Source organism: Platalea leucorodia (assembly GCF_965183815.1).
Source record: "Platalea leucorodia genome assembly, chromosome: Z".
Taxonomy (NCBI): Eukaryota; Metazoa; Chordata; class Aves; order Pelecaniformes; family Threskiornithidae; genus Platalea; species Platalea leucorodia.
In genome coordinates this window covers 41,476,112-41,488,923 of record NC_138858.1, presented here as the reverse complement: position 1 = coordinate 41,488,923, position 12,812 = coordinate 41,476,112, and the positions used below count along the sequence as shown (strand labels likewise).

Here is a 12,812-nt window from a genome sequence, read left to right as displayed (position 1 = left end):
CTTAAATCCAGACAGCCATTTAAGCCTCATAGCTGGTAGTTTGAGGTCTTCATGTGAATGTGTTTTCCTATGTCGACACTAATTTATTTCTGGAAAAAAAAAGATGAATATTACAAGAAGGCTCTGTTTCCTATGGGGTTTCTCATAAAGTGCAGACAAAAATAGGACTGAAATCTAAACTGAAATTGACAGGCATGGATTCTGAATTGTAGGTTTCTTTCTAAGCAAAATGATCCAAATCCAGACTAGCCTAAAAACAGAGATTCCTCGTCTAAACTGGATATTGCCACTTTTATCAATTAAAGACAAATGTGTGAGAAGCATTTGACTTCCAGTAGAGCCTTGTGATTTCCCTCTATCCTCCATGCATGTGAAAAAACATGCATACCGTGGACTAGCACATGTCAGCAAATAAATACTGTGCATGCTAACTATTGTGAACTAACTGGGTATCTGTATGCAAGTGGATGTTTTATGCACTCACATTTTATGTAGTGGCAGATTAAATATTTGGCAGGCACATTAGGTGCCTATTTTTAAATATTTATTCCTGTGTTTATTTTTCTTTCATATGCTGCTGCAGTAACAAGTTACTCTTACTTAACCAGTGATTTTGTATATTCCTCCAAGAGACTAAAAGCAGACACAGTAGATAGAAAGAGAAATTACGGTAAGAGGCAAAAAAATTCCATTCCCTAAAAAGGGAAAGAAAATGTAGCTTTTCTGTATTTACACGGCCCCTTATACTGCTTAGGGCTGCATCTACCCCCAAAGTAAGTAGCAATCGTTTATCTTACATCTGTTAAACAAAAATGTACAGTACAAATGGGTTGCTGTGCACAGTGTCTGCAGGTGAGAGAGGGAGCAGATGCAGGGGGATGCTGTAACATGCACTGCCTAAGGAATCAGGTGTTGTCAGAGATGCTGCCCGCTCCTGGCATCTTCCCCAGGGTGTATGGGAGAGGACTTTGGGAACCTCATAGACCAGATCTGTACCTGCTCTTTGCCTTGCGGGGGGCAGTGACTGTCCATGTGGATGATGTTTTTCACATCACAGAGAATACTTTTGAAAAGGCAATAGAGGAGCTCCTAGGAAGCAACCCCAGAGTTGCTTGGTAGAGTTGGAGGGTTCAGGCAGGATTTGGGAGGGGAGGGTGTGCCTCAAAGGCAAGCAATATATTTAACATCAGTCCGACTGCTGATGTGTCCAAGTTAAGCACGTGCTTACATATGCGTGGAAACTGAGACAAGCTCTGTGGTCAAGTGAAATGAGATTAAAGAAGAAGAAATGCATGCTCTGGGGAGTCTAAAGACGATAGGTGTGATGTGCTGCTGGGTGAAGGGCTGACTCAACAGTCCCTGACAGCTCTTACGACTCTTGCTTGCAGCCTGGCTGAGAATTAGTATCAGGAATGGGATTTGTCTGATTTACATTGCCACTAGGTTACGAGGCTCATTTTCCAGATCATCTATGGGATGATGTTTCAGACATGGATGTCCTAACTTGTTTTGTTGGGTTTTTAAAAATTGTCTTTCTCTCTATGTTTCACTTGTTTCTGGCATTGCATTCCAGGTTTCTGTGACTCCTGCATCCTGTTTACTCTCCTGATCTTGGTTTTGATGTGTTAGTAAAGTCTCCAGGACCAGACTTCTGTTTCACTGTGATTTATTTACTGTTGCCTCCTTTTTCTATATGTTGCTTCTTTGGCTTTTTTTTTGGCCTCCTTGTGCATTTTTAGCTTGTCATCACAGCCTTTCTTTTGTTTTTATAGACAAGGTTATGTTTTAGGCCCTGCTCCTAAAATATCCATCCAGAGACTAATTTTGAAATAATCCCATTGAGACTGCTGATATGTTTAAATGTAGCTTTACATTTAGCACTTTTTTGAATCAGCAGATTTGTACATGTTAGTTTTACTAGTTAAAGAGTGTCTTTCTAGTTTTCTTCTTTGAAACCAGAAATGCTTTAAAAGTTTTTGGCTGCAATGTCTTGTTTATGTATTGTTTTAGAATCTAAATTATAAAAATGAAGTTAAAAAGTTTTAATCTGTAAACCAACTAAATATTCCTGCATTCCTAAATATACTTGCTCAACGAATGAGTGGCGGTCTCAGTCTTCTGACCTAGCCCTAGAACAACCGTTCCGATACCTATTTATAAATAAGTACTTTTGTCCAGGGATGCAAAAGCAAAGCCTCTGACATTTATTATTCTGATGTGTGTCTGTTCCCAGGACATTACATTTCTGTGGATACGTCTTACAAGGGTGAGAAAGCAGTGCTGTCCAGCCCTGAGCTGTACTCGGAGGAGTGGAGCTGTATCAGACTGATTTATCAGATAGCAACGACTTCAGAGACTTCCCCTGATCCTGCCAGGCTGAACCTGTACCTGAGGCAGGAAGGAGAGAGCTTTGATCGTTTGCTGTGGTCAGCCAAGGAGCCTTCAGATAGCTGGCTCATAGCTAGCTTAGATTTAATGAACAGCACAAAGAAGTACAAGGTAAGCCTGATTTTAGAAGACGCCACAGGCTTTCTGGTGCGTGTGTTGGGGTCCACGAACTGCTTTTTGAACTGCTCTGGGCCCTATTCTTGGCTTTCACCTCTAGGGCTGTGAGTCAGCCAACGCCTCTGTCCCTAAAATGAGCGAGCAGAGCTGGCTTGAGTCAGGCAGTCGGTGCTCTTCCCAGCGAACGCGTGGTGCGGCTCACGGGAGAGCTTGGCCAGCCGAGCCGTGCGGTGAGGATGCCTCGCCTCGTGGCAGCCCTGCGGAGCTGCTGGCGTCCCGCAGCAGATACGGGACCTCGCAGGTCTGTGGGGCTGCAGCTGCGCTCGCTCGTTCCTGTCCTTTTGCCCTTCTGGGAGGAGTCAGAAGCTGAGAGGAGAGTATTTCTACCCAAAACCCACCCCGGCGCGTCTCTCACAATAACGTCCTGTATAGCCACAGCTGAGGAATCTGGAGTCTCATACTCTTACATGAAGTGTGGGATTTTTTGGCCTTGTCTCATTGTTATTCAGTGTGCCTTCTGTCCTCAAGGAAGGGCATTGGCTCCGTCTTTTGTGCATTCTGCCAAGCTCTTCCAGCGAAAGCACCTCTCCTGACTGTAAGGATGATGAGCCCCTCACATATATTTTATTTGTTCTCCTGTTTATCCTGTTTAAATGTCCAGGGTGATAATGGAAATACTGAAACCCTAAAATTTACAGTTTGGTTTATATTGTGCAGATTGTACTGGAAGGTGAAATGGGACAAGATAAATCTGCCAGTATAGCAGTTTTTGAAATTAAAATAACTCCTGGATATTGTATTGGTAAGTACTGTCTCCTCAGCTCCCATAGTCTCTGCATAGAAAAAAATGCCTTGTTGGCAGTTTTAAAACTGAATTAAGGTCTGGGTTTAGAAAAAAGACAATGGCTTTTTCCTTATTGAAAAGTAGGCTGCCATATTCGATATGGGTATTTTTTAAGCTAAGGTTGCATACGCTAATATGTGTTTTTATTCACCTGTCTCTGTGATATGTATAGATATCTCACATACAATAATTCATTCTAAAGCTATTTATTGTTCAAGCAGGAACAAGTGTTACATTTTCAGAAAACTAGAGTGCTGCAAATATTAGACATAACAGCTGCGATATTATTTCTGCTGTCTGCCTGATCATGCTTCCTTACAGTGGCATCTTGCAGGCTGCAGAGTCAAGGCTCTGTTGATACTTACACTTACTGCTAATTCCTCATGACATTTGCCAAAAACCGCCAATGAAGTTCAGTGGCTAGGAGGCTGGGAGACCTTTGCATTTCTGGAGAGCTCTGGTGGAGTCCAACTGAATTGTCACAATTCTTTGGCTCTGTGAAGGAAGCAAAGCAATCTCATTACCGCTATGAAATACTAGTCCTGCTTTGCTTCTAGCCATCCCTGATTTACAAGTGGAAGTTCTGCTCTAACTATTTAATACTGTGAAGTGGTATATTTTAAATTTATTTTGTTTGGTTCTAAATTACAGCAGTCCTATATTGCCAAATAATGAAAAAATAGATCGGACCAAACCAGATGGAAATGAGAATTTTATCAAAAATTGATCAAAAATTGTGGCTAAGTTTCCTTCCATTTATTATAAGCTGTTAAGTGCTGTGTCCAGTTTTATAAATATAGATGTTATCTGCTCTGCCATACGTAAAACAAGGCCAGTGCTTAGCAGTAGCCTCTCTTCCAGTTTCTGTAATGAAAATGTGTGCACTGAGCTGCTGACGTCTGCAATTGCAGAATGTGACTTTGAAGAAAATCATCTTTGTGGCTTCGTGAACCGCTGGAACCCCAATGTCAACTGGTTTGTTGGTGGAGGGAACATTCGCAATTCTCAGTCTATCCTACCCAAAGACCACACACTTAACAGTGAACTGGGTAAGCAACAAATGTAAAACAGAAATATTGTGGAAAATTTGAGTCTGTGATCCACGTATGACTCTTATACTGCAAATTATTATGTGAGTTCTTTCTTTTCTCCTGGCACTGGACGTGGTAAGAATGACTTATATGAAAAAAGGGATTAGAAAAAGATGGGGGGAATTTGCAGAAGTTCACACAAAATTTCCTGTAAGCTTTATAATAAGGTTGTTATGCCCTTTGCTAAGCTTCAAAATTACTCAAAATAAGGATGAAATTTTGGGAAAAGAGGGGGAAAATTAATCTTTCTGTGGATTCTAAAAGTATGGGCCACAATAAGTTTTAAAATCTTGTACCGCTGCTCTGTACATCTGGCAGGGGTTTTCTTTGCAATGGCTATTGGGAAAGTTGAGTAGGGAAGCTAAGGGATTGAAACATGTTTGGAGAATCTTGGGTTAAATTGCACAGTTTAGGAGTTTTTTTCCTTTCAGTCAAATGTGGTGCTGTTAATACAGTCCATTGGAGGCAGAATGCTGTAAACACTTAAAGGATTATCAGCACTTGTCCTGTACGGAATGCTTGTCTTGGCCACCTTGTTGAGAGGAGAACATTTTACATAGTCAGAGAGAGGGCTGGGGGGTATCTTAGCCTTTGATGTAGTGTTGCGTGAAGTACCGCAGCAGGTGACAGTCGGGAGATCTGGCTGCTGCAGCACACCGTGTGTCTCAGACAACGTGACGCTTGTGACAGTGCAAGGAATCATCATGAAAAGCAGGGTTGATCCTCTTTCCTTAACTCATGCCGCTGTGCCTTTTTATTTATTTCACAATTGTGTGAGTTGAGTACAGAGTGTCAGTCCGGCCCTGCATCACCCCATGGCACCTAAATGCTGGTAAAATTTTGATGGAAGTTTAACTCACCACAACTTCAACAGCAGACAGTGGCTCTACCTATTAAATAAAGTACTGTATGTGATAGGAAACGCCGCCAACTGGGAGGGATCTGTTTTCTTGTAGCCACAGTGTTTCTTTTTCACACCAAACCCTCACTGCTGACCATCGACTGAGAAGCCAAAAGTCACAGAAGAGACTTCTTTTTGCAAGACTTGTGCTATGAAGGTACATCAGCCAGGGAGATCATAATTAAGCTATGAAATGTGGTAAAACTGCAGAGCAAAAATGAATCCCAGAACTTCTCAGGCAAGTACCAGTGAAGTGTCACCAGTGCCCTGGCAGTGGGCAGGCTGGAGGAGACCCACGGCCAAGCAAGCCCTTTCCCCTCCTTCCACTGGCGTGAAGCGAGAAGTGACATCTCCAGGTTTGAGAACACTACTAGCTAATTAACATACGGGTCTAGATACAAACCTAATGGCACATTTCGCAGTGTCCATGCTGAAGTACCTTGTCAGTTTGACACTTTATTCTCCTCTAAGTTTTCTACTGGTGAAGAACCATTTTTCTGTTCATCAGCTGATACTGTTTGATGCAGTGTAGAAGAAGAAAAACTACAGATGCACAGCATATCCGTGCACATGGATGTGTCCTGTTTAAATCGAGATAGCTCTCCCAAAATCAAAGTCTGAGAAGCTGTACCCTTTGAAAATTCTGCAGGTCGTATTGGCTGTTGTAGGGGGAGGGAGTCTGCTCATCTGTAATGCATTTTTCTGTTTATTAACATCTCCCAAAAGTCTTTTCTAAGGATTTTACAAAAAAGCAGTCTATTCAGTAAAAATGATAAAGCATTTAGAAACCAAATCCTAGATAGACCAAGCAGAATTATACAAGCAGTGAAATGTGCAGAATAAAGGTTATTTGCCAATTCATTTGATATATTAAATGAACTGCTGAGTAAAACATGTGAGGAAACACATGGCTTATAGTCCTGTTCACTTACTTGGGTTGCCTCAGTAAAAGCTGCACTTGGAAAAAGACTAAATACTATACTGAGCTGTTGGGAGGCAAGGAATTTAATCAGTTGTAACACATTTTTCCATTTATGAATGGGTCCCAAAATTCAGAGATTTTATTACTTTCTTTAATATAAAGGTCTCGAATAAAGACTTAAGAAGAGCTGAGACTGACTGTTTTGCCAGTGGTATCTTAGCCGAACAACTTTGGGTTGCACATAGGAGGAAAGGATTAAAAAATCTTTTAGAATTACTAAAATTTCCTAGGAATCAACCATTGTTGTCCAGGTGGTAGAGATACGTCAAGTCCTTGCCCATCTCCTGATACTTCTTGTAAGTGGTGTCCTTTAAAGAGTGTCCTTACACCAAGTTTCTTTTATACTTTTAGGTCACTACATGTATGTGGACTCTGTTTATGTCAAACATTTTCAGGAAGTGGCCCAGCTAATCTCACCAAAGACCACGACCCCAATGTCTGGGTGCTTATCTTTTTATTATCAACTTAAGCAGGAAAGTAGCATTGTTTTTACCGTTTACTTGAGAGACACAAGTGGCTTTTATGAAGAGATCTGGAAAACAGAGAGTGCACTGAGTGCAGACTGGGTGCTAGCAGAAGTTGACTTCAATGCGCCATACCCCATGGAGGTAAAGCAATCATTCCTGTACAGTCCAGCTACGACTTCCAGGTTGCATCAGACATCAGTGCCAACTCCGGCCAAGTTGGGAACATGGCAGTGGCCATCCAGTATCTGAAATATCATTATACAATCATAGAATCATAGAATCGTTAAGGTTGGAAAAGACCCTTAAGATCATTGAGTCCAACCGTTAACCTATCACTGCCAAGTCCATCACTATACCATGTCCTCGAGCACCATGTCTATCCGTCCTTTAAATATCTCCAGGGATGGAGACTCAACCACTTCCCTGGGCAGCCTGTTCCAATGCTTGACCACCCTTTCGGTGAAGAAGTTTTTATAAAGATTATAAAGATGCTGGCGATCTGTTCTTTCCTTTGACCACTGCATAAGGGTCAAGGATGAATCACTTTCCATACTGGTGCTTGATTTTCAGGAAAGATGAAGTCAGGTGATGAAGTGCTTAAACAGAATACCTTGGGACGCTGTAGGCTCCTAGTAATGTGAAGTCTTTCAGTTCCTACTAAATAATGTCAATGTTTTCTGAGTCCCATATTTCTGTGACTTGATGATCCATTTTTGAGGATGCTGACTGTCATAAAATAATGCATGCCTCCCACTGCAGAAGAAAAATTTTTAAAAATATTTGAGCTCTATTCTCTACTTTATACAGTCCTGCAATTCAGTCTTTCTGTGCTTTCACAAGATAGAGTCCAAACTTGGGTCCTAATAGTACTGTAGTCCTTACATGTGAAAGCCAGCTCTCTATGGTTACTATAACTAATTTCAAGAGTGTCAGAAAGAAATGGAATTTTTTATTCCCTAGTGTTTACTGAAAAAAAACCCAAACCTTAGAAGACTGGAATAAACATTTTTATATAAATACATATATGTATAAAAAAATATATAAACACACACATACACATACATATGTATAAAAATATGTATGTATGTGTATATATGTGGTGTACATTATATCTTTATATATATGTAAAATAGATATTCTTATATCTAATACATACATAAGTAGAAGATTGGAATAAACAGCGTATATATATTATATATACACATATATACTTACATGCTGTCGTGGTTTAACCCCAGCTAGCAACTAAGCACCATGCAGCCGCTTGCTCACTCCCCCATTGGTTGCATGGGGGAGAGAATCGGAAAGGCAAAAGGGGAAAACTCATGGGTTGAGATAAAAATAGTTTAATAACTAAAGTAAAATAAAAATAGAACAGTAGTAATAGTAATAATAACAATAATAATAACAAGTAGTAATAGTATAATAGTAATACAAAGCAAGCGATACACTGTACAATTGCTCACCACCCTGCCGACCGATGCCCAGCATGTCCGCCAAGCAGTGATCGTTGCCCCTCCCTCGGCCAACTCCCCCCGCTTATATACTGAGCATGACATCATGCGGTATGGAACAGCCCTTTGGCCAGTCTGGGTCAGCCCCCCTGGCTGTGCCCCCTCCCAGCTTCTTGTGCACCCGGCAGAGCATGGGAAGCTGAAAAGTGCTTGACCAGTGTGAGCGCCACTTAGCAACTCCTTAGCACTACTTAGCAAGAACCAAAACATCAGTGTATCATGGACATTGTTCTCACCCTAAACCCAAAACACAGCCCCATATCGGCTACCAAGCAGAAAATTAACTCTATCCCAGCTGAAACCAGGACACATGCATACAAATATATAATATGTATTTTATACATATATATGTAATTTTTTAATATATAGATATAGTCTCTCCCTATATATATATACTTCTAATACTAGGATTACAAATAAATCGGCTTTCATTCTACTTTCTTTAACTCCACATAAGTTATTTGTTAATTCACCATAAGCCTGCAGATTTTCAGAAATTCTTAGGGGTAAAGCTAATTTTCATCAGATGTTACATAGTCCTTTTATACTTTACAATGTTAGTGGCCAAGCCATCCATTTGAATTGTCAGACTTCAAATGGTATGGGAAAGGAAATCGGATCTGATAAAGTCTCATAATACTAAATGGTAAGTGAATTACTTATTCAATAAATATAAAGTAACACGCAAGGGGAAAAACAGTCCTAGCATTATAGATGGAAATTAATTAATGATCACTTAGAACTTGCCATTACTGTGAAAATATCCTCTCAGTTCTTAGTGCCATTCATAAAACCATCCGGAATGTTGGAAACTATCTATACTGGAATAAATAGCAAAACAGAGGATGTCGTACCATTGGATGAATGCACAGGGTACCCCTGTGTTCAGCAGGGTATGAAACTCCCACCATCTCAGTTAAAAAAGAATATCCTAGAACTACAAGAGGGAGATGCGGATAATCAAAAGTGTGGAGAAGTTACGTTAATGAAATAACAGTTTTCAGGCTGTAAAAAAAATGACTGAAGTAGAATATGGTAGAGGCTCATAAAAATCATGAATGATACAGAGAAGATTAACCGTTCCCTTTTTCTCATGATTTATGTTGCTGCTCCAAATTCTTAATTACCAGGTAACAGTTTTAAAGTAAACCAAAGGGAGGATTTTTTCCTACATCACATAACTGTGGAACTCAATTCCACAGCGTACTATGGATATCATTATTCTGATCAGTTCAAAAACTGGTTGGACTAATTAATGGGAAAGAAAGAATCCATCAGGAATGCAATGTGAGAGAAGAAGAACTGAAAACTTGTCATTGGCTTCAGTTCTTTCTGTAGGTGACCTCTGTTGGAAACAAGACACTGGGCTAGATGGGCCTTTATTCTGCTCCAGGAATTTTTATGTAATCCAGCACAGTCATTATTTGAGAGATCACTTTATAGAAGTAAGATCACACCTTGCATATAATTTCTTCAGTTGCTTCAAGAGGATCTTCCTCTTTGTTTCATCCGGCTAAAGGAAATCACTCAGGATTCTTTCATCGCTCTCCTATTTTGGCTCCAATCCCTAGGCAAGACATCACAGGCATTGCTTTCACTGAACAGGATCTCGCTCTGGAAGCATTTGTCCTTATATCCTTGTTTTGTCCCTGGGGTTGCCTTGTGATTCAGGCCTTTTCTCAAAGTTTTCCTGTAACTCAGAGCTTTGATACTTAAGATAAATTTTGAGATACTTCCTCAAGAGTTACGGACTGTTCTCCACTTATTTAAGGAAATTATGTCCCTTGAGAATGGCTAAGTACAAACATTGTTTGATTTTTGTGGTGAACAAAACACAATGATAGCTTTTCTGGTTCTTATCTTAACTAAATTTTTTAAAGGAAATCTTCCCTGCCAGTTGATGCCAAGGCATGGGTTTCAGTGTCTGAGGATGTTTAGAGAAAACAGTAAAACTTAATATTGTAACATCAGAGTAACTCACAGAGTTTGTTTTTAGCTCTTGATCCAGATAGATTCTACAGTAATAATTAGGCAGGTTTGGAGTTATAGTCAGTACAGACTGATGACCCTGAATAGTGGCTTTGTATGGTATCATGACAGTAACCTTACTGCATCTTTCAAACTGATGCTTCATAAAGCAGCAGAAGAGCTATGTTCCCCTTGATTTTTACTTGACCTTGAGTGGGCAAAGATGTGGTGCCAGGGTCAGGCTCTGATTTATATCCCTAATTAGTGATATAATTTAATTGGTCCCAACACCTGTCTGAGATGCCCTCAAGTCTGTCTGGGACATCCGATCAGAATTCTGTAATATGAAGATGTGTACCAAAATTATTGTTGTGTATATGGTAGATGAATAACAAACAATTATCATTTCCAGGTAATATTTGAAGTTGCTTTCAATAGTGCCAAAGGAGGTTATGTTGCCCTTGATGACATTTCTTTCTCTCCGGTTTACTGCAGCAATCAGACAGGTATGAGTTCTTATTGCTATTTACCTTCCTTGTTTTCCCCTTTTGCTTTGCTCCTCTGAACCATCTGTCAGTACTTGCAATATTTGATAGTGATGTGCAGATGCTACCTTCTCAACTGACCAGCGCCATTGGCTCCTCTCCCTCCTGGCGACAAAACAGGAGATAAACACTAATGCCGTTCATTTGATCCAGAAACCAGTCCTTAATGCTTCTTCTCCAAAGACCTTGCCTCAGGGATCTGCAACTAAAGCACTGGACTGAACGCTGTATTTGAATCACTCCAGCTTTTGAACAAATTACCACTTGCAGGCCTGTCACAGAACGAGACAGGGATTTCCCCAGGTGTGACCATATGAAGAAGAAAATGTCCTGGGCTTTTCGTTATTGCCTATGCAGGGAATATCTGCTTCTACGGCACATGCCCCGAGGTGTTCTTCACAGCCAAAACAGGAGCCTTGCCTTCCTGTCTTCACTCTTCTGGGAGGTATTATTTATCTCAGAGTGGCGTGTCTGTCACGATTTTATGAGGTTTTCACAGCAGCAGAAGTCAGCTGAATCCACCTGACCTCTGCTGTAGAGGCACTTGGGATGAAGGATTTTTGTCACTTGTGGATGCAGCCTCTTAAGTAGCTGTGTACTGGTTGCTTGGGTTTTACTGTAGCACTAAGCAATAGTCAAAAGTAGATTAGTGGTTTCCCACTAAGCTCATCCATTCTTTTGGTCACAAGTTTGAATTTTTGGGTAATGTTTTGAAGTGATCAAGGAAAAAGAGATTTTTTTTCCCTTTTTTATCTGCTTGGAGTCTCTGCTAGCTTTACCTGCACTGCTCAAGTATCAATAGGAGTTAGATTCCAGATATGTTATTAATCCATGATTCTTGGCTGAGTAGTTGTTTCATTAACTCTTCAATGCCTGTTTTTGCTTTGTTTTGCAACAAAAATCCTGAGTTACGTTTGCAGTATGCCATGGATTGGAGCTGTGTGCTCATCTGGGTTTTCCGTTTTAATTTTCAGGTGGCTTATATGTGTTGAGGCATGGGATAAATTTTATAGTATTTTCTGCCCCAACCCTGATTTAGTCATGCTCTCACAGCCCAAGTTCAGATCTACTCTGACTGGTAAATTTTACAGGTTCAGCTAGAACTTTGCCTACTAACTCTGATTTTGAAATTTTTGTGTTTTTTTTTTCTGTTTGAGAAATGAAAAGTTTTTCCCTTATTTTTCTGGAAGTTTTGGTCAACAAAGGTCTCAATGTTAGCCAAACAGAGGGAAAAGGTACCAGAGTATTAAACTTGCTCACCAAAGAATGAATCTTTAATGCTGCATGGACCTGGTAGTCCTCCAACTGTGTTTTCTTTAGCTAGGAAAGCAGTGGGGGGAGGCCAGAGCTGCCTCCTTTTTCTCTGTAGGCAGAGAAAGACATATGGACAGTGCTTAGATCTAGCTTATTTGAGGCTGAAGAGACCACAAGCATCACCGAAATTTTTCATCACCTGAAGCTGATCGCCTGTGTCCCTGCCCTTGCCAGGAAGCCCCTCTTAGCATCCACGCAGAAGGGTCGTGCATGCTGCCATAGAGTGATGCTCACAGGATCCTGACTCCTGATGTAGCCAAAAATTGCATGATGGCTTTGGGTTGTGCCTCTCCTTCCCCAGGCATCTGGTACAAGTGACTGATGAGGCTTTTAAAGAAGTAGAAGTGTTTTACTGGAAAGGAACTGTTCACCAGGGGGATTTTTTTGGACTAAAGCAAATCCTGACCCATGAATTCCACATTGCAGATCAAGAAGGAGCCATCAGCAGGGCTGGGGAGCTTAGCTTTTAATCAACTTTCCTATAAATGGTGCAGCTTTCTTTGCTGCAGTGCTAAAATGAGTGAGGCATAGCTTCAGAGGTCAGTAGCCGTGAGGTGGTTACATGAACCAAAAGCTCTTTGACTTACATACTTGCAGCATGCATATGCCCACATATTATACATGACTACAAAAGGTGTTTTAAAAAAGTGCTCTTTAAAAGAATATTAAATGTTGATGTTA

At 40.6% G+C, this 12,812-nt stretch overlaps 1 protein-coding gene across 1 annotated transcript in view; it reads left to right on the top strand.

Moving 5' to 3' along the window:
• Nucleotides 1-12,812, top strand: part of MAMDC2 (MAM domain containing 2) — a gene marked incomplete at its 5' end in the record, with an annotated part of 61,995 nt that overhangs the window by 29,765 nt on the left and 19,418 nt on the right. Inside the window, 5 exons of the mRNA XM_082336002.1 lie at nucleotides 2,234-2,499; nucleotides 3,223-3,307; nucleotides 4,261-4,398; nucleotides 6,675-6,931; nucleotides 10,685-10,778. Coding sequence (XP_082192128.1) covers nucleotides 2,234-2,499; nucleotides 3,223-3,307; nucleotides 4,261-4,398; nucleotides 6,675-6,931; nucleotides 10,685-10,778 — 840 coding nt within the window. The remainder of the gene's footprint in view (nucleotides 1-2,233; nucleotides 2,500-3,222; nucleotides 3,308-4,260; nucleotides 4,399-6,674; nucleotides 6,932-10,684; nucleotides 10,779-12,812) is intronic.